The 23,504-nt window shown below is 33.5% G+C and overlaps 1 protein-coding gene across 1 annotated transcript; it reads left to right on the top strand.

Moving 5' to 3' along the window:
• The first annotated feature begins 272 nt into the window (after window positions 1-272).
• Window positions 273-16,197, top strand: LOC128193179 (protein PALS2-like). The gene is made up of 20 exons (XM_052866490.1): window positions 273-341; window positions 428-631; window positions 1,282-1,467; window positions 1,905-1,947; window positions 2,096-2,256; window positions 2,779-2,919; window positions 4,939-5,062; window positions 6,935-7,056; window positions 9,710-9,868; window positions 10,004-10,165; window positions 11,047-11,125; window positions 11,416-11,564; window positions 11,949-12,080; window positions 12,353-12,470; window positions 12,703-12,762; window positions 12,883-13,044; window positions 13,303-13,505; window positions 13,940-14,065; window positions 14,287-14,310; window positions 14,524-16,197. The coding sequence occupies exons 1-20, from the start codon at window positions 327-329 to the stop codon at window positions 14,698-14,700; spliced, it is 2,547 nt and encodes an 848-aa protein (XP_052722450.1). The 5' UTR covers window positions 273-326; the 3' UTR covers window positions 14,701-16,197.
• The last annotated feature ends 7,307 nt before the right edge of the window (window positions 16,198-23,504 follow it).

Here is a 23,504-nt window from a genome sequence, read left to right as displayed (position 1 = left end):
TATTTAACTCAAGAAATCGAAATTTTATTATTTTACGGCAGTAATTACTGTTTGATATCAGTCTTTTATAATTTGATTTTACGTAATAATTTTAATTCTGGCGATGAAAACATCATATGCGCGGATCTAGAGGCCAAACCTCCTACCCTTTGTAAATTCAAATTTCTTTAAATTTACAAAAATATGCCTCAGGACCCCCCCCCCCTCCCCCTAACGGCAAACTCACCTCCCCCCCCCCCCCCCCCCAAAAAAATCAATTCTGGATCCGCGCATGCAGTGAAAACGATTTTGAAATAACGTCGGGTTCGGTTTCCGAAATATATAAAATGGACCTGGATGCTGTGAGTACCTTTGTTCAGATTCTCTTCGCATATTTATCATTTACGAGATGTGCATTCGTTGTTTCATATTTTCTAATTGTTTCTAGAGCCCCGATCATCATGGAGGGCCAAGAAGTGGGAGATACATGGTGAAACGAAGAGTAAACAGAGAGCACAACACCAACTTCAATGCCGGCTACATCAACATCGATGAGCAGTATCTCCACAGAACGGGGGTCAGAGGTCGCAGGGCTTATCTTCTGTATTGCCTAGTCGTCATACTCATTGTGTTGGCACTGCTCAATATTCTGGTATTTTATTAATTTTATTTCTGTACTCATGCAATGATATGAATTCCATAGTGCAAATTTGAGTAAAGATTTTTGTAAAATGTTATAATCAGTAAGTAAGTTTTATGGTCTAAGACAAATTCTCACCAAGTACCATTTCTTGCCAGTGCATGTGCATTGTTAAGTCATTTTTCGTAAATGATTTTATGTGCTGATAAATGGAACTAAGTGGCAAGATTTGGTCTTAGGCCCTTATAGATGTTTAAAAAAAAAATAGCAAGTTTATTGTCCTCATACAGCAACTACCATTCTAAATGGCACAAATTGCTTAACTAAATAATGCAACTTATGTGTGGAATTTTAGGAAAACCCTTCTAAATGTATGTGTCTGCAGGCCTGGTGTCTGTGGAAAAAAGAGTGTAAATGCTGTTTATATAAGATGTTGCTACTTGTAATTTCCATTTGAATACTATTCAATACTTAAATCAAACTTGTATCATTTGTAAAGTTGATAGGCCAGAAAAAAAAATAAAGAAGGTGTCAATTTTGTGTTGGAAGCTGATTTGCTATAGAAAAATATTTGGTTATTTTAGCATATGTTACTTTGTAGCTGAACTGACATACAATGTAGTATTAAGAATAAAAAAAAAATAAATCTCCATTTTTTTTAGATGACAGCAGGGATTCTATACATGCTGAAAGTGACCACAGCAGGATTGGAGATGTTGGAGTTTATCCCTGCAGACAGTAATTTACTACGATTCCTAGCAGGCACCACTCTGCCTTCGGTGAAAGTGTTTCAAGGAGGAGTTGGCAGCAGGCACTCCTCATCAATACAGCTTGATTCTGATAAACAGGTACATCAGTAATCATAGTAAATATTACATAAATATGTTTAAGGCTAAAGCATCACTTTCTTGAAATTTGTTAAACTTTTTGAGACCACCTATGTACTTGAAAGACAGTCCAGCAACTTTAAGTTATTTTGCAGCAGGTGACACCAGCAAAATTATACCATTACCAGCCAAAAATTATTATTATTCAAAAATTGATTATCTTGCCAGCTTTTTTCTGTGGTCAGTAATATTAGGTACCAGTAGGGTAACTGTATTTGCTGAATTGAAAGGTGAAATACATATAACATTAATATACCCGGTATACATTCTAAACAATGCACAGGTTTACTTTAAAACCAATGAATTGCATGCTTTGAAAAATTATCTTTCAAATAGTTTCTTAAGGCCAAAGCAAGACACCTGTATCATATAATATTTTCTTTCTTTTGATTATACAGATTGTATTTAATACATCATCTATCAAGAAAAAGGATGTTGAAGGTAAGAGTTTTTAGAAGCTTTTGTGAATGGACATGAATTAAATTTTTGTGGACTAGTCTTTGTCTTATGCACGTAGAAAACAAGTATGATTTTAGTGATGATAAATGTTAACAAATTTACAAATGATCCAATTAAACTTATGTTTTAGGTTTAATTGGACCAAATAAGATTCAGTTTCAGTCTTTGGATGAATTTATTCTAGAAGATTTGGAGTCAAAATCAACATTGTTCTCAACCAAATCACAAACATGGACCAATGTTCAAAATCCGGGTATAAACCTCCACGTTCCATCCCTCACTACGGCTCACGTAAGTTGACGACCTGAACAGGAAACTCTGTCCTCTAAACTTGGTCAGATCAAATAACATAAATTGATGCGGCTATTAACCCTAAACTGGCCTACAAGAGAATGCTGACCTTGATTTATTACAGGCAAGATGTCTTGGGGAAGGGGGTGTTATAGATTTTGTTTTCCATTTGGGTCCATGGCCTTTTTTTTTTGGCTTCCCCCAATAGATTCAGGCATGGATATAGAGTTGTACATGTATAATGTTTACCTTTGATAATTTTTATCCAGTTGGTGTACTAAGTAAGTAACTAAATATGGTATTAAAAAGATGAGACGTACACAGTATTCCTGTGGTATGTGTTTCTATGCACATTTAATGGTCTTATTTAAAGAGAGAGTAAATATCATCACTGTAGAGCAATTGATTGTACATGTAGTTACTTTTGAGATATTTCTGTATCATAAATAAAATGTATTGAATTATGTAAATAAGTCAAATGATACCTAATTTGATTGTTGTTGTCTGCGGTTTTTCATTTAGATACAAAGTAAAACTGGAGTGGAAAGACTTGTGATGGAAGCAGACAAAATGTACCTGACAGGATTTGAGGGAGTAGTGATGACATCAGAGAGGGAGTATTTCCATGCTGATCTAGGTCGGCATCTTTATATACAGTCCAAGGTAGGTAACTTCAATAAGGTACATAATGCATTTCCTATGTGTCGTCTGTGTCTATAAACTTATAAATTTACAATTACCTAAATTTAATAGAGCATCACTTTAATATTTGCTTATATGTATTGCTTAAATCAAAATTGTTCACTTTATGTAATATGTAAATGGGGGGGGGGGGGGGGTGCTTTGTCAATAGATTCATAGCACATTCATATTTTATAGCAAAGAAAACTGGATATGTAATATTTTATTTCAACAGCATGATTTATGCCTTTAATTTTTATTTTCTTGGTACATTTTTGTTTAACATATTTGGGAGTTGATTTTTAATCAACTCTCCTATGCAGTCACGCGGACAAACCGAAAGTGAAACAGTGTTTGGACCTCAGCACAAATCATTGCTCCTGGCAAGACTTAGTTCTTGAAAATAATTGATGAATTCGATGTAATGTATGCTAAAGCATTGTTTTTCAAGGAAACTTATTTACAAATACCTTAAAAATAGTCAGATTTTAAATGGTACGAACAATTTAAATATTTTTTGTAGTCGTATGTATTCCTACGCCAGAGTTCAACATAGTCTCGTTCAACTCGACGCTCGGCTGTCTCCGTAAACCCTTGTCGGAGATTTACGGTGTCAGCCGAGCGTTTGGTTGAACGAGACTAGAGTTCAATATTGCTTTGATCCATACAATTTTCGAGCAATATTTCTACCACTGATACATAGTTTGATTGAATTAATTTTATCTTTAAATATTATTTAACATGATTCATATGGAGGTTTCTCGACATTCTAGTCGAAAAAATTCACAAATTCATATTATAAAATATGCGTAATTCAAATTAGAAACTACGTATACATGTACTTGTCATGCAAAATAACATCATTGATTTTAAAATAAACAGGTCTAGGCAACCTCCGTTTTTGGAGGATAGATTTTATCCTCCAAAATTGGAGGATAGATGTTTGCGCCCCCTGGTGGATCTTTTCAGATGAAGGGCATTAACTCTGTTTTTACAAAGGGAGTTAACTATGAATAAAATATAATTATTAGACAATAAAAATATCATCTTATTTAGCTATTAATAATTATATTTATTGATAATATTTAATAAATATTTAAGTTTAAATAATTGCAGGGCTGATTTTAAAGAAAATATTTTATGTGATCAGAAGACTCTCACATTTTTTTCAATATTCAGGATAATTGATATCTATAAATGGTATCATTTTGATTAATAAAATTTTACAATGTCTTTTTGTGTGAAGGGGGTTAAATTTAAATGATACTTAATAACCTGTGAATTAATTAGAATAAGAGCTACAAAGTTCCTAAAGTATATGCAAACATTTACTTTGTACATGTACAATATAGCAGATCAAGATATCTATTATGTGTCTCTAAATGTGAATGAAGTCATTAATGTTTTAATGAGGAATAAACATCACTATTTTGTGATTTTGAGTAAATGAGACAGATGTAAATAGTCTATGTCATTTGTAAAACTGAACACAGGAAGTACAAACTTTCAATGCATATTGTGAAAATACTATACATAGAATTTCAAATCGCTGCATACAATCATTAGTTTATTCCCTTAACTTTATCTCCCATATGGTCTGGTGCTTGCATTTTTTCATTAAAGATATGCACGAAGACTTTGAAATATACCCATGCTATCCTCCAAAAATGGAGGATAATGTTACCCACAATGCAAAGTGACTTTCCATATATGGTAAAAATCAGCAGCCATCTTGAAATTGAGCTATCCTCCAAAAACGGAGGTTGCCTAGACCTGATAAATAAACGTCGACAAAATCAACTCCCGTCAGTTCTTCAGTACTTTGATTATATCATGTTGCAAAGAATTTTTAAATAGTAAACTAAATATGCGCATGCATGTAGTTTTTTAGTTGCATGCACAGTGTCATTAATTCTGATTAAATAAGTTTAAATAGTTAGTTATAGCTTTATCACGGTTTTATTAAAGAATAGATGACAAATGTTGAATCTGAATTTTTAGGATGGAGATATCAATATTGAAGCAACAAACCATACGTTCATCAACAAGAATATCCCAAATAGCAGTCAGTTTTCACCAGTGACCAACATCACAGTATATAAAGTGTGCCTCTGTATACCAAGCGGTAGATTGTTCATAGTGGAACCACTGTCAAATTGCACAACAAATAATGTGAATGACTGTCTGTAAAGAAGCAATAGTATTTGAGTACTTGGTACTTAATTAATAAGTATGCATTTGTTTAGTTATTAACCTAAATGCTGGAAACATTTGAAATCTATGCAAAGTTTGTATTTCTATATACATGTAGTTGCAAATGTATTACTTTTATTATATATGTGTCGTTCTTACAGAAACTTGGTGCTAAAGTAAATATTTTTTGTATTTATTACCATATATTTATGAACTGGTATGTATATTGAGAGGCAGGTACTTAATTTTTTTATGTGCGGGGGTTTGAGACTTGCATGAGCATATCTTTTTAAGAATTAAGAGGACTCGATGGTTATGGCCATTTTTACACTGTATTGATCTCCTTTAGATGAAGAGCTCTGTATAAAAATACTAGAAAATGCCTTAATTTAAATGTTAAAGCATATGGATTTTTTCTGTAGTAAATAGTAGTAAATTACTTATCCATATCTTAAAATTTTTGGAAGATCTGATAGTTAAATTGTTGACGATTCAGCCCCCTTATTTGTAACTTTATTTGTACGTGAACATGAATTTGTTTACAATAAAAAAAAATTGCTTTAAAATTTGTTTAAAAATTCTTTTTAAGGATAAAATAAAAAGAATAAAAGAAAATCCGACGGAATGAAAGAAGAGTTTGTTTTGACAACATTAAAAGTGTTATAAATCATAAAAACAGATTAGTGTTTTCATTTAATAACATCGGGTTCACTATTCAAAATTAAGGCGGCGTGTTAAAAATAACCACCAATGAAAACGAGGGTCTTATATTACATACCTCAACAGGTGAAGTTTTAATTACAGGTAAGACTTTTATAATATGTTTTGATAAAACCAATTATCATGTTAGTTCATATTTTGCAATTGAAGTATAAATGCACGGAAGATGTCTTGCGTAACAGCATTATTTTGGCAATTTGCTCGCCATATGGTTTGCAACGCAATATATTTTAGCGTCCGTATGAATTCCAACCCCTCCAACCAAAACATGGCCGAAAAACAGGAAGTGATTTTGATGTAAACTTGCACAATTGTGTACATTTAAGTACGTGAATATACCAATGCTGTCGGTATTGATTGATTGATGTTAGCAAGCCTATATATTTCTACCTTCTCGTAGTATACACGTATATCTTGATCGCGATCGATGTCAATAGTATAGATTCTGAGTACCTAAATAATATTTTTATCATGTAATTCTTATAAGAACTTAATACTTTATATCGCAAGAAAATTAAAGCCCCCAAAACTCGTTATAATGCATCTAAATGTTAGTGAAAATCTCCCTTTTCAGGACTTCATTACTGAATTAAAATGCCAGCGGCCACACGAGAAGCCCAGGATTCGGGCTTAGGTAAGATTGAACCAAATACTATGTTAATCATGAAACCAGAAAAATGTTCAGCTAATTATTAAAGGTTTTGTGCACAACAGAATCTTGATATGCGAGCAGATTAATGATTTTATATTATATTTGGGTTTTTGTGTGTCGGATTAAAAAATCAATTCATCCTTAATCACGTCAAGGGCTATACTTTTACATCAACACATGTAAAAAAAAAAAATGATGTACAACGGATGTTTTTTAAGCAGTACTTTGTACTTTCAGGGACTGATATACATCCCTGGTTTTGCATATTGATAATTACAATTTATGGCAAATTTTAATTAAAGTATGAAATAATGTTTGATGTTTGTTCAGTGTATGACAGTTCAGTTGGCAGGGTCATTGATGAAAAATAGCCTTTAGATTGAATGAACCATGTACCAAATAATCTTTCATAAATATTTTTCTGTATTTCAGTGTCCCTTCACAAATTAAAAACTAATCTGAATGAAATAGGAGATATTGTGGAGGCTGACCAAGATGATTTGGACTTTCTGAAGAATTTCTTAAATAACCCAGCATTAAAAAGCATATTACAGGTAAGAATTTGTGTATTGACATGGATTAAGACACAACTTTACTCCTAATTATGTAATCAAACTCCCAGTTAGATATATTGGACAAATGTTTTGGCCTGGGTCTCGCTAATACATTAAATCTGTATATTAGTCATCGCAGCTGAGTCAGGTGTGATGAATAGAAATATACCTCTGAGTAGGATATAGCATGTCAATCAAGCATTTTAAAAACATGATTATTACACTACATACCTTAGGGTAAGCTGCTAGGCTGTTAATGATGCAATGTTGATTGAATCTTGTAGTGGTATACTATAGTCATGGGTGCCCTGACCTGGTCAATTATAAGTCATCTGTGTATTCAGTGAATACCTTAAAGGCCGAACATTTTACAAACGCCCCCTTTTTTACCTGTACAAACTTCAAAAAGATGCCGCTTGTCAATCAAGTTTGAAACAATAGCACCCAGTTTGATTGATGTGATCGTCCGAGCGTGATCTTGCCAGGTCCGCGGATTTCTGTTTACTAGCAATTAACAACGTTATCTTTGATATCTTCCGTCCTGTATTAAAAGGGGGATTAAAAATTGAATTTTTAACATTACAAGTATTAACATTGTTTATGAAAAATAATTATTCAGTAATTAAAAATACGCAATTTATATTTCAATCATGTCGAATGCATGTGCTCTAATAAATTCTACGAAGATGCATGAGCAGCTCGAAAGCACATACACTCTTCTGAGCTACTAAAGCTGTATTTACTGGTAATACACTCAACTGGAACTTGTTGCATGAAAACGTCACTCCATGGAAAACGAACTCCATTTACCGTGTACTGGCTGCCTTTACATTCCACATTCCAACTGATCGTATGGTTTTCTTATACAATTATATTTATTGAAATTACCTTCCTAAACAATGTCAAGGGCTAAACATAATGTACCGACTTATATTTTTAAAGCAGAATTAATTTACTGAATTTTTTTTCAATAGATTAGAACAATAACATATTCAAACTAAGACCAATTCTGACTGAAGATGTTTTTCACTTTGTGTCAAAATGCCCACTTTACAATTCACTAAGATCAAGATACATTAAGAATTATTATGTTAAAAAACCATCTGTGTTCAAACTTGTTCAGTTATTAAGTTCAAACAATACCAAAGAGTTATGTAACCTTGGTAAATATCTTCACTATGCAACTATGTTCAGAAATTCATTGCTCTAGTTAAAATTATACAATTTTTTTCTATTACAATTGGTAAATCATAATTTCAGTATTATATATATTTATTGTATCTCTCAATATCTTATATGAAGTAAACATATATGAAAGCTGTATGTTGTTCTCCATAGCGAGAGTGCACGCTCTGCAGAGACTCTGAAGCCAACTGGCTTTGCATTTTGCGTGCCTCACATATGTTTATAAATGTTATTATGTTTAATGCTGATGTGCTTATTGCTCAAAGTTGAAATAAATAAAAATAATAACTAATTATTTCCTGTGTATTAATTTGCTTCCTGTGTATTGTGATTAGCAGCGTTCACGACCACAGGTAGACTGCAAGCCCCGGAGGCTTTCACACCTCTAGAAATTAAGCCCCGCCCTCACCTGAGATTTACCACCCGGTTAAAAATGTTCGGCCTTTAAGCAGTCTACTAAACTCCACAGTTCACTGTTAATATTGTAATGATAAAAAACTAAGGAAGTAGTGAATGAGTTTTATTACACAGATGCTTACATTAATTTTAAAATGTTTTCAAAAGATATCAATTTCAAGCCATTGGATAAAATAATATAAAGATGACATTTTATGATATATTGGTACATGTATATATATCTAGAGATAGCTTTGGCTAGTTTGATTTGTTACTTGATATTAATAAGGCCTAAACCCTTGTTATGGTATTCAGAACCAAATTTTGAATTTGGTTAATGTCATTGTGTTTAATGTACTGTCATTAAACTATCATAATTAAAATTTAAGATGTCACAGTATAAAAAAAAAATCCTATTCATTATTGACAAAGATGTTTAAATTCATTAATGTGAAACAAAGTTAAAGTAAATCCACCCTCCTGTGACGTCAGACATTTTACATAAACCATGAATTCATTAAAATTCTTGCAAGTAGATTTGTAATTTCTAAGTTATTATAGGTGCACATCAAAACTCAAATCAGTGTTTACTTGGAGATATTTTATAAGCGTTTTTCATCCTTATATTCGACATAATTCAATAATGACAAAGGGAAATAACTCTTTTCTATTTTTCTCTAAGTGATATTTCTAAATGCTATAATTTTTCTAATGTAAACAATTTTTTTGTTTTTTTTTAATTAATTTTAGTTTTCTGGCATGGTAAGCAATAAAATTTAAATATATAAACAAGTATCCATCCGCTTTTATTTAATTTTTAAACAAGAAAAAGTGGGATTTTCAGATGATAATTTCAGCCTTTGGTTTTTATTACCTTACATCTAAAATAGTATGGATACATATATATTTTATTTATTTTTTGATGAAATTCAAGTCCAATAAGTTAAAAAAAAGTTAAGTTTTTTAACTTTGAACCCATAATTTTATAGGTACGGAGTAATCTTAAGAGGTTTAAATAAAAGTTTGTGACTTCTTCTCTATTCAATCTTATAATTCATAAATTCCCATTTAGACCAAAGATACACTAGAAGATGACAATCCTCTAGAGCCAGTGACAGAGGAGAGTGCAGGAAAGCTGGCGTCTGATGCAGTGAACGCCCTCGGGCCCTCATTGGATGACAATGAACAGGCTCAGGAACTGGAGGACATCTTGTCCAATCCTCATATTGGGGTGAGAGTTGAATTAGAAAACTTCTTAGAGATGTAGATACTCGTCATTCTATTTTTTAGAGAGAAAAGAATCTTTACACGTAGGCTGATAATCATATACACACATGTCGCTGATTAATTTAAATATTGGTTGCAGGCATTACTGAGGGCACACGATGACGTTGCTGACCGTAACTATGGGGATGAAACTGAGGAAGACTCCCAGCTGTTCTCTCCCCCACCCCCACTTTCCATGTTCAGTAACATGCCTGACCAGGTTCGACTTGTTGGCATTAGAAGGGAGAAAAATGCTCCACTGGTAAGTCATAAACTTACTGTATTGACTGGGGTTGAGGGCAATATCATTGATTTCATTAGCCCTTGAGGAATGAAATATTGCCCGACATGAAGCCAAGGGCAATATATTCGTCCCAAGGGGGCTAATACGATCAATGTCGCCCGAAAACACAGTCAACATTTGTTTTGTTATATGAGGAATGAAACCAAAATTCAAGAAAGGATTTAAAAACAGATCACCGTAATTTTCTCAGCTCAACATAGAATTCACAAATTCAATATTACACAAAGTTCATTTCCAAAATATCGTCAGCAATGGTGATATTCCGCTTCTTGGAGGAATATAGTTTCAGATGTTCTACCTGATATTACTTCACAGTAGTTCGCTAATCCTTATATCCGTTACGGTAGCAAACGGTCGCATTGCGCATCGGTTGTTTACCGGTACTTGCCTTGACTGGTTGCCTATTATAAAGTCATCTTGTTTTGGAGTTCCAAAGAGTTATTTACGTCACCATTTACAAATCAAATAATCAAAGGCGATCAATTGAAATAAAGGGAATATCCTCTAAATATTATTCCTAGTCAGTCAATATTTTAAAAATATTAAACCGGTCAATATTTTTTGGATGAGCTTATATTACAATTATTGACTAATAGAGTTATATTGTGAGAATAAACTACAAAATATAACAATGTTAAATATTCAACCAATTATGAATATCTAGCTTAGAACTTAAATATGAATGAGATTTAATGCAAGGAACTTTTGAATGTTGGTTTTAACTGTACCATTGAATAACCCAAATTAAGTACAAGTTCATTTGATATTGACAACCAGAATTTTGATATATCGTAATTCATAAGAATAAGACCAAAAATTATAAAATGTGCTTTTTTCAGGGAATAACAGTGAAGATAGATGAGAGAGCAGAGTTGGTAATTGCCCGTATCTTATCAGGCAGCCAGATTGATAAACAAGGTATTGTTATTATTTAATCAAAGCTGATCAATTGAATAACCTCAGAAAAATTTGTTCAAAATCTACTTTTATGTACAGGTATGTGTTATTAACACTATTTATCAGTCTTGGTCAATATTTTGCTGAAAAAAACTTGTTGTTTGTACATAAACATGTAATTAAAGGAATTTTTAGAAATGTGCTACCAGTGTATGTACATGTAATGAAAGGCTAATTTCAAACAACCAACTCCTTTAGATGTGGCAGAAAGATGGGACAATTTGTTTAAAAGATGTTATTGATTTTTGAAGGACTTTTGCATGTGGGAGATGTGATAAAAGAGGTGAATGGAATCCCTGTGTCGACCCCTGAACAGCTGATGGACATCATACGCAGCACTGACCAAGGAATCACCCTCAAGATTGTCCAGAACTTCGCCGAACACCAACCCCAAGCCCAGGTATCCCAGTCACTCCCACTTAGATACTAAAATACTTTGAAGAGAAAGGGAGAGTCATTTAACTTGTATCTTTATAATATATATGTATGAATGCTGTACAAAGCATGTATTAATGCTGATTTCTTGCCCCTTTTTTGTGCTGACTTGGAATATCCTTGACAGTTTCATGTAGGTTATGATTGTTGTATATTGTACAGATAATGTTCTAATTTTTCTTGTGTGATTTTTTTGTTTGGGGTCAAAATACATAATTTTTTCGTTATGCTTATGATTGCATGTTAGACAGTGTTCAGGTGATACATGTAAATGGATTTAGTTTTCTATTTTTCATCATTATCATTTTTCTTCCTCTCTTATCATTTGAAATAAAAATTCTTTTTATAGAAATATGTGAAGGCACATTTTAACTATGATCCTCAAAGAGACCGTCTGATACCTTGTAAAGACGCTGGTCTGCCCTTCAAAGATGGAGACATACTGCACATCATGAGCACTGAGGATCCAAACTGGTGGCAGGTAGGAAGAATGGATCTTACCTGTTTATTTTATCCTTAGAAATTTAGTTCAAGTGTCTAGTTTTAGAGGGCTACCAGGAAGACTGTATTTATGTTTTTGTATTAGAGGGTTTTATTTTTAGGGGAGACATTTTTTGAATTTTTAGAAAAAAAAATTTGTCTGATATTTTTTTAGGCTCTGGTAAGAATTCATTTGCCGTAGTTGAAATGTTGAAATTATCATTTGATAGACACCGTGATATGACTTATGCTCATAGTTTCTTGATTTTGTAGGCAAAGATAGTGAATGAGGAAGGTGATGGACCCACCGGACTAATCCCCGCTCAGCAGCTAGAGGAGAAACGTCAGGCATATGTCCAGCCTGATTATGATTATTCCAAAAGCAGTCTTTGTAAGTATTGCTAGATTTACACGTATGCAAATATATACACACATGTATAAGCTACTATTGTCTTATCTTTATTGAGATTTAGGCAGTGTAGTTGAAACAATAAGAATGGTTTTTTTAAACCAATAATATAGTATGTTACAAACATAATTAAATTTGAAATACCCAGTTCTGGCATATATTAAATTCTGGTTTGTTGAGCCCTGAGACTATAGATATTCTGTTGGTTTTGTAGTCTGTGGATTAAAGAAGAGGAAGAAGAGAACGATTAAATATACAACAAGGAACCACAAAGGTAAGTCATTGGATTCTTCACAATTTTTCTTGCTTTATTCTCTGTTTTTATACTGTTTATTAAAAAAAAAAAAGGTTAACAGAATGATATGATTAATGATCTAGCTATTTATGCTTTCAGATTTTGATAAGTGTAACATTACAATATATGAGGAGGTAACAAGGATGCCACCTTTCCAGCGCAAAACCCTGGTCCTAGTGGGAGCTAACCATGTGGGCAGAAGGTCCATGAAGGAACGATTAATCCGGGACGACCCGAGGAGATTTGGTGCTGTCATGCCTCGTTAGTGTCTCAATCTTGAACACTTTATGATAGATATAGATTTATTTTTCACCTTTATTATTCTATAACACCAGTGACAAAGCCCACCTTTATAAAAAAAAAAAATTTGCACTCCTTAGATTCTTTTAAGTATGAGTTAGTTAAGTAGAAAATTATTTTGTTTTTAAAGTTTAAAAAAAATTAGGGAAAGATTTGAAGGCAGCTAATTTCAAAAATATGTTACTTTATTTACATGTATGATTTTTTTCCCATTTTAAGATACTTCAAGAACCCCGCGTCAAGGCGAGGAACATGGAAAGGGTTACTTTTTTGATACCCGTGAAAACATGGAGGCAGACATTAAGGCTGGGAAATATTTGGAGTTTGGAGAATTTAATGGAAACCTTTATGGAACAAAGCTTGAATCCATTCACTACACTGTTCAGCAGGGAAAGATGTGTGTCCTGGATGTAAACCCAACAGTAAGTCTAACATGTTAGTTTGGTCATTCCAGTTGCTGATGGTTGTATAAAATCCATCATCAAAGGCAAGGAAAAAGATATGAAATTCAGCAATATATACGGTATACAATTCCTGCATTTAGGTCACACACAATTTAAAATAAGTTTTCATATCACTGCCACGTTGGGTTAATTGCTACTGGGTTGATCAGTTTATTGCAGTATTATAAAAGTTCATTTTCTTGCAGCGGTCTACAAGGGTTGGGGCATAAGTGTTTCACAAACATCTCTTGTTTTCTTTAAACTGCAGTTAATAGTCATGCAAAAGAGATAACTCTTGCACCTACTTTAATTTTTCTTTTATAATTTTTAACAAATATTCTATTTGTGGTACAAAGGAATGTAATTTCCCTTTCAGCAATTGTGTTTAACACTACTATTTTTTTCATTTCTAGTCACTTAAAGTCTTAAAGAATGCTGAGTACATGCCTTACATAGTTTTTTTGGCTGCCCCCAGTGCAGATGTCCAGAGAATTATGTGGGAGGAGGGAAGGAGGAAAGGTGTGGCCGGAAAAAAAGGGGTAAGGATTAATTCTAGTATCCAATCCAGGGGAGATAAAGTACCAGTTATCCAAAATGTGTTATATAGATCTAAGGATTGATGATTTTAATACATGTACTAAATAATAATAATACAATGAGTTAGATCTATAGTTTAAAGGCGACTTTACACTGTAGAAGAGAATACATACATATATAAGCATTATTACTATTTAACCTTTTTTGCATTTTTTTTTTGTAGCATGGAACAGTTGAAATGAGAAGTGTAAGTATTCTTTGTGTAAATCCAAATAAAATTAGATACATGTACAATTTATGACATTACACATTGTAATTTTTGCAATAAATAAGTTTGCATATGTGTACATTGTAAAATCTATAAAAATTATCACATATTTTACGGTATATGTACTGATGAATCAGTTCCAGATTTGCATTATCTAATATTTGCTATTGTGTATTTTCTTTTATTTAACAGGAAAAAGACTTTTTGAGAACAGTGGAAGAAAGTGCCCAAATAGAGCGTGTGTACAAACAGTACTTTGACTTGACTTTGGTGAATGATGATTTTGAGGAGACCTACCGGGAACTTAAGAAGGCCTTGTCAGACCTCAGTGCAGCCACTCAGTGGGTGCCTGTGGATTGGGTGTATTGAAATTATTGTTCTGCCATAATACCTTCATCTAACACCCATCATTTTCTATGCAGAGTTTCATTACAATATCATTAGGAAGTATAGTTTGTCCACGTCTACTTATTATCCTGAAATCCGCCACTGCTAGGAAGGGTCATTGCTAGGAAGGGTATGTGCACACTTTGAGATGAATAGAGCTAAAATTGTTGAGCACAGCTGCACTAAATCTAAAGCACGAAGACTAAAACTATGACAAATGTTCTAAGTTAAACGATGAAATCAAGTTTAGACACCTTCTTGCAACTTTACATGTACTGGCACTAGAATCAAAAGGTTTTTTATTGCCAGAAAAGTGTTTTGTTATCAGGAGTTCTGATTTTACTCAATGAATTTGATTAATTGGATTTGGAACAAGATTAATGTAACCCAGTTTGTATGAATCATATTTCAGAGGTTGTATTAGCAGAATTGATTGTAAAATTAACACAGAATACAGAACAGAATATTTTGTGAACATGTATGTATATTTTTTCGGATGTGCTATTTTTGTTGATGAAATTTATATCCATATACATCATACCATGTACATTTATTTGCATTGTATATTTATAATTTCTACAAATGTTATTTCATTTATTACTAGGGTATTTTAATTTGTATAACCAATTTTGCATGCAGTAGAGTTTTCTTATGGAAAAGATTCTGGTTGTGAGTCTTAAGATTGTGTTTTTAACGTAACACTTGTATAGTTTGAAGGTTGTAACCACCCATTATACAATTTTTCATGTTGATTGCTTAGAACACAGCTTGGTTACTAAATCTGCATTTATGAATTTTATGAAAAAAATCCACAGGATGAATTTAAGGTACTGAGAAATTTGTATGCAACTTCACTGTAAGACTTACAGAATCTCATACTCAAATAATCACCACAGTGACCTGGTCGTCTTGCTTTGTGAGTCCCTATCATTCATATCAATTTAAAACATTTACAGAGGTTTCAAAAGAAGAGTGTTGGTGCCTTGAATTCACACTTACAATATTCAATGCAAATTTTATATATATAAAAAAAAAACCTGCTATGAAATTCATTCCATGTAATTGTATGCAGTAGTGGTTAGTGCAAAATCGGGAACAATGGTGTCAGGTGATAGTTTTATTTATTGTAGAGTCAAGTGACCAATATTTTCAGGGTTTAACTTTAAGATGCAGATTTCTTCCATTCCTTTTTTTCCCTGGAAAGAAAGACAATTTGATATTTTATTGAATCATGTCTTACATTCCTTTGAAATTTCTGAAGATTTTGTATGAACTTTTTTAAAAGTTGTCATTTATACCACACAAACACATTCCATACATGGAGGACACATTCAGTAAGAATTTACAGCTGTGTACAATCCTTAATCTTGAAAAAAAAATGTTGGCAGTGCATATTTTATATGATGTGCAATGTTCTACAGCATTCAATTTATTGTTTACAATAGTGATTATTTTATTATAATAAATACTGGAAATGTACATGTTTTTTATAAGTTTTGTTATTTTATCTCAAGTATTAACAGAGTGTCCATTACATTTTTTGCTCCCTTTCTTCCTATGATGAGGAACAGTATATAATTTAGCCAAAGTATCTGTCGGCAGCGACATTATGTGCCCATTTGCTACCCATGTGGTGTTGGGTGCCTTTGGAGATGTACAAAATTATAGAAAAGAATTTACATGTGGGGTCTGCGTTCATGCTTTACCTCTTTTATAAATTTTTAAAAAAAAAAGCTAAAGCAGTATTCTTGCGTCATATGCTTTACAAGCTTTGTTTTGTGTATCAGACTACTTAAAATTGGTTAAGGAATAAATAACAGTGTTGACGTTTAAGTAACAGATATGACACCACACTCCTCCCTTCTAACTTACCAGTCATAATGGATTGCGATTTTGAAGATCATGAAAGTACGGGGTTTTTTTTTAGCTCGCCTCACCTGAACCAGAGGTTCAAGTGTGCTTTTCTGATCATCTGTTGTTCATTGTCCGTCTGGCCATCTGTCTGTAAACTTTTTACATTTTTTACTTCTTCTCTAGAAACACTAGGCCAAATTTAATGAAGAGAGATTCCTTATTTTTATTTATTATTCCCTTGCCCTATTACATATTTTTTTCCTGTCCTTCTACAATGTGAGTAACTTTCCATTTAAACAAGCTTAGTTTTAAAAAAAAAACGATAAGGAAGATAAAGCGCATTTTGCTGTAAATAATAACAGGAAAAGTTAATTAAGAAATTTTTATCATCCTACCTAATATATATATAACTGATTCTTGGCTTAGCTTTCCTGAGTTTTTAACTACTATACACTGTACAAAATCATTAAATTATCACAGAAAGTAAAATAAAAAGTATGTTCGTACCGGAGCTCTGCATAGAAATACAGAGAAAGCTTTAACGTACTCAGTTACATGTAATGTACGTCTGCTTGACAAAGTCCATATTTCAGGTGAGGCGAAGTAAATTTTGATCGATGACCAAAACCTTTTGTCTGTATATAAAACGTGTATTAATTAACTTTCTTATAAAGCAAAATTAAAAAAAAGTTTTGGTCATATTGTTGTCCGAACCATCCAGAAATAAAGAAGGCGATTACCAGAATTTTTTGGTCTCCGACAAAATAAAGAAAAGTGTGAGATGGTGTCATCTGGCAACAATCGTGTTGCGCGATTCATACACGGACAGTGCGACATCTTTTTTTTTTTTAAATTGCAAAAACAAAGCTGTTGCTGTGTCACATGGCACGGGGTGGGATAAAACTAAAGCAAGCGTACACTGCAAGATGACAAACATACAAATTGGCTAGAGCAAGGGTGCATATTTCCCGGAATTCCTACTCATAATTCTAAGCATGCGCAATTCCAGCAAAAAAACAAAAACAAAAAGAAACAAAGAAACACACCAAAAAAAACCTCATAACCAACGTAGATGCTCATACGCTAGCGACACTTGGTGTCAATTTGTATAAATCTTTGCAACATGGCCACATATGTACAATGTAGCCAAACACACATAATGCTAATATGTTTTGTACATTTAGTTGCCATTTCTGCAGAAGAAAAAAGTCGCATGTCGCGCTCACATTTGAAATATTCCGAATACAGGATTTCTGTATAAAAATTACAGACAGGGCAATCATAAAATTTTTGCAAGAAAGTGACATTGATATGAAAACACGTTTGATATTTTATTAAACTACCGGTATTCGATTTGTTATGCACAGGTTTTTTAAAACTCGTGCAATTCCATTCCACGGAGATCGGCGAAATCCTTTTTAGTTTAATTTGGCTTTGGTAATAGAATGAAAGACAACACGAATGAAACAATAATTTTATTAAGCTCAATACAAACAAAATATAAAACGGAATAAAAATTAAAAAACAACAACCTACTGAAAGCATCTTAGAGAATCGCGCCGAATCTTGTAATCAATTACTGAGCAGTCCGAAAAAGACGAAGGGTTTTTCTCTTTATCTTGTCGATGGTTTCCTTATAGACGGGCAGTCGTATCATTGCGATGATTGGGTTGGCAATGAAATTGGAAAACATTGCTAGGCGCAAAATTGCAACAATTTCGTAGAAAAGGTCTGGCTGAAGTGTCTTAGGAAAAAGGATTTGCAAAGTCATTGCAACATAGAATGGACCAGAAAGCAGAACAAATACTAAGACAAAAACGGCCAGAGTAAGGTTTCCCTTCATTGGTCTGTATTTTCGCAGTCGTCGTTTTCGATCAGTCGATTGTAAGTCGCTATTTTGTGCCCCGTTTAGACTACTTTTCGTCGATGTTGAATTGTTCTTCGTAACGCAGAAAATTTTGGATTGCCTAACTCGTCGAGAAAAGCTATCTTCACGCTTCATCAAACCTCCAGATGCTGAAGAGACGCTAGTTTCGGTAGAAAGTTCTTTATTGGTGCGTTCACATCGTGTCCAGCTGAACCGACTTGAGAGGATTTCGCATTTCTGTGCCTGGCTTTGATAAGATGCAACAAGAGGGGTTATCGTGTTGTTTTCAGTGGAAGTCTGGGATATCTTCGACATTGTTATACAATTTTGGTTGAGACCCGGTGTCTTTAGTTCTTCCAAGTAGTTGTTTGACTTCGGTGGCCAGTCGTTCCGTGTTGAATACCTTTTCGATGCTCTGGAATCACCGTCTCTTCTACATGTGGCCGAAGACAGACTGGAGAGAGAAGAGGACCTTGCCATAACAAATGACTTGGCCCTAGGTCTTGGCGAGCTTTCAACAACATAAATATTGCGGACGTGCTCTTGTATTGTCTCGGTTTCGCTATTATTATTGTTACTGTTATTGTTTTTAATGGAAAGTCTATTTTCTTCTGTAAGGGATATTCGGCCGATGAACATGGGAGCTACTGATGCGCTGATCTTCTTCAAACGGCGCCAATAAGTAGTAACTGTTGAAGAATTGGATGGTCTAGACTCCTTGGTTGAACTCTCCCTTGCTAGAGCCCCCCACGCGTGCCTCTCTCGTCTCTCTACCGCCTTCACCATAGACAAAGTATTGATGGTCACGAGCAGAACTAGTTGAAGCCAAAAAGCAATAGCCATGATGTGTTTCTCGTTGTTAAAAAGGTACTGAAAATGTACCTTCCAACTGATAATCCAGAAAGTATCCTTGATATGGGACCACTTTTGAGGCAAAGTCAACGCAAAGCTTAAAACAATCACAAGCATCCAGGTCGCCATGCATGTCGTCACCACAAAAGAAATTGTAATACTTTTGGTGTGTTTTACCGGAAACCACACCGAGTGGAACTGGACAAATGATATGAGCACCAGCATAAAGTACGAGATGTTAATCGACGCGAAGAAAACGTATTCCGCGGAAACTATCGCTCTTCCCCCTACGTGCATGTTGTGAAGGTTCAAAAGACGTATTGCACACTGCAAGAGAATGGAGACACCCACCAGCAAATCAGCAGAGGAATAGCACAGGTGATAAAGAAAACGGGGGTCTTTCAGGATACATTTGCTGTAAATTGTGATAGATATCACCCCTGAGTTTAGGAATACAATGAAGAATCCAATAGTATCGGAACAGATTAAGGTGTAAAAGGCGAAACTCTCATTCTGAAAGCCGCCATGATCGCTGTCGGATACATTGGTTGCGTTGGAGAAACTTTCAAAGTAGACGGGGAGAGAGGACTCCATTTCTGCTGATATTCATGAACATATTACTCAGGAGAAGGGAAAAATAGTTTATAAACAAAAGGAATTATCACTTAATATCGCAATGTAGTTATAGCAATTGATGCCATTATCGCTCTTCACACATCATCCCCTAATATTACCCCAAATGAACGATAAAAATCCAAGTTAATAAATGTCAACAGCAAATTCGGGGTCTTAGAGATAGCGTTGTTACCCTTTTACCAAAGTCCACATGTTTCATCTGACAGTGGCAATGTATCCAAAAGATGCATTAATATGATATTATTAAAACATAAGTAAAACACGTCACAAAATCTATTTCGGGGGGGGGGGGTGTATAGAAAATCAAATACCTTTTATGCGGAATTCTATGATGCTGTATGAAAAATCAAAGTCAAAATTAATAAGAAATAAAAAAAATCACCAAGCAGATGTAAATATATGTAATTGGAAACAGCTTTTCCTTAATGGTAACAATGCATTATCATACCCTTGCTTTGTAAAGAATTTTTGTATTGCAACGAAATCATAAATTCTTCACAAAATTATATCAACTAAATGTGTGACATGATCAATATGGATGCAAGATAAGCACCTTAGATATGACATATTATCGGATTCCTACAAATTATATTTATTTAGGAGAGTCTGTTGGGAGGTGGATAATGCAGGTAAATCAGTAATTGATGGTACGTGAAGTCATAGCTGTGACGTCTTGTGGCCAAAGGCACGAACACGCGTAATATGCAGTCTCTGTTTGTATGGAAAATTTTCCAAGGTTATCGCATGCAGCGAATAACGAGCCGAGTTTTTTAGGGAAACGAACGAAGACTTCGGCGGGCTTTCGAATAATAATATTTGATGATTGCGGAAAACACAGGACACATCAATACATGGATTGAATGTTCGCTTAATAATATTGCTCAAGTTAGAAAATTGTGACCATGCTCCTTTACATGTTTCCAGTTCACGGCGATTTTTTTTTATTGAAAACCCTATTTTTACCTCAAAATTCCTTCAATATTTGTTGTCAAAGTTTAAAATCATTTGATCATATTCAGTCCTTTCATTTAAGATCATAACAAATTGACAATGTTTTGATTTTATTCAGTTATGAAATTTTGTTATATTTCTGCAATTTTTAAAATGAAAACCCGTTTTTTCACCCCAAAAATTCTTCAATATATTTGATAAAAATTGTTAAATCGGTTGCACATATTTAATCCTATCTTTTAGTCCAGCATAAAGTGATACCCATTTGATTCAATTTATAATTTAGTTATGAAATTTTTTCCAGATTTTTGGAATTTTTCTTTAAAAATCCTATTTTTAGCCCAAAAATTTCTTACAATATTTGTCAAAGTTTTTAAATCAGTTGTGTATATAAAATCCTTTTATTACATACTTAGTAATAAATACAGGGGTTTTTTTTTGGCAAATGATACAGATGACATCACAAAACTCGTATCGGCCTCCGGGGCTGATACGGATCCGTAGCACACCCCTTGCGGAACTCCTCTGCCTTCTTTCGTTTCGGCATTTGTGCATGTTTATAAACGAAAAATAAAACACTTGTTACAGTCGACATTCTCAAGTGCAATTTAATACTACAAATGCTAGCAACTGTTTTGGAGCAGTTAATTTGAAAACATAGGGAAATTCTTGTTCTGTAGCTATATGATAAAATCTCAAATTTTGATTTAATACATGTACAGACTACTTTCAAATGATATTTAAAATCAATTTGTTCAATCTGTGGTTTTATTTTATTACTAAGAATGTAATAAATATAATAATAGATACCCTTTTTCCATATCAAAGCTTCTATCAGCCCTCGAACAATATCATATATGAAGATGCTTAGATTTCATATGTAAGAGAGAGAGAGAGAGAGAGAGAGAGAGAGAGAGAGAGAGAGAGAGAGAGAGAGAGAGATAGATCAAACATTAGGATGACAGAGTGTGAATGTTATATGTACATGCGCTACATTTCTCATAAATGCATTGTGATTCTTGTTCAATTTATCATTCGTTGCATGCAGCCATATTTTTGATAAATGATAACATACGAAGGACTATTGACGAAATATTTATTTTCAGGAATATGTGATGTTGAAAGTATTATTTAGATCAGATATATATGAAGTCCCTGAAGTGCCCTGCAAAGTTTTCATATGAATTCGGTCATTTCTAAGACCATCATTGAGTCCTTCATTCAACATAAAATGACGCATTTGTAACAGAATCAGGCGCTTGTTTCCAAAAGGGTATGGCCATCACATTCCTCACCCTTCAATGATCTCCTCCATCAAAGATACAGTTAACCTGTATTTGGGATTGATATGGCACGCTAGTTTCTCAAAAATGAGCTTAAAAATACTTTCACAGTTGATACATTAGGTTTATCGACTGCACATTAACTGTAAACTACATGTGTAGTTAACGATTTGTTAACTATAGTTTTCATCTGTAAAAGTTGTAAGCTATAGTTTACGCGAATGATAATCTAAGTTTATCTGTCTGCAAATAACGTTAACAATAGATTTTGCTGATAAATATAGATTCACATCTGTAAACTATAATCTACATTAGTTAACTATAGGTAATATTGTTAAACATAGTTTCGCAATCGTGTAGCTATATTTATTAGATAAACTTTGTTTTGCTACAGTAATGGTTTTTTAAATTGTAAATTTTAGTTTTAGACTTCTGAAACATTGATGATCGCGTTAACTATGATTTACAGATGTGAAATATAGATTAACCTTGATAACTTCAGTTTTCTGTCCGTAAACTATGCATGTAGTTTACAACCGTTAAAACTAGGTTATTCACAGTTCATCGACTGTGAAATAATGGTAGGTCATTTTTGTGAATTGGGTTTGCCTTAGTTTGACACAGCATCAACTGTTACAGTATGGAAGAAAAAATGACGGACGTGAGCGGGATTTTGAACCCGGTCCCCCTAATCTTTAAACCCATTTGCTCTACCCACTGGGCTATCTGGCACCGGTATTGGAAAGGGTCTGACTATCATCCCTTTTAATGATCTTCTCCACGATCAGGCTTTGTATCTGAATCTAGCCTTATGTTACATAACTATAATTGCACAAAACATGCAAAGCAGCAACTAAAGTCTGTCCCAGTGTATCGATCACTGTTGATTTTCTTTAAAAAAAAATAACTTCTGAGAAAAGCAAATATTTACATTTTCCAGTGTCTTTGCCGATAATAACACTACGTATCGATTTTGTACTATATAACTTCATAACTTCAAATGAAACCAAATTGAGGCGCCAGCGGGGTTTGCTTATTTATATTAAAATATTTAATCGTACGATGGTTTAAAATTATATAAGTAATAAGGAATCATTCTTTGAATATTATGAGGTGATAATTTCGGTCGTGGCATGATCAAATCTATCATAAAGCCCTTCGGGCTTAATTGGATTTGACCACGCCCCTACCAAAATTATAACCTCATAATACTCAAAGAATGATTCCTTATTCCTTAATTAAAATCAATATATGACCAACATTTAAAAAATTGTTTCTTTTACATATTCCTTCTTCATACCCGTAGAAAATTCACAGAAACAAAAATGTGTTTATTACAGGGA

Source organism: Crassostrea angulata, chromosome 7, assembly GCF_025612915.1.
Source record: "Crassostrea angulata isolate pt1a10 chromosome 7, ASM2561291v2, whole genome shotgun sequence".
In the NCBI taxonomy this organism is placed as follows: domain Eukaryota; kingdom Metazoa; phylum Mollusca; class Bivalvia; order Ostreida; family Ostreidae; genus Magallana; species Magallana angulata.
The sequence above is the reverse complement of the archived record's forward strand: the minus strand, read 5'-3'. Positions and strand labels throughout refer to the sequence as shown.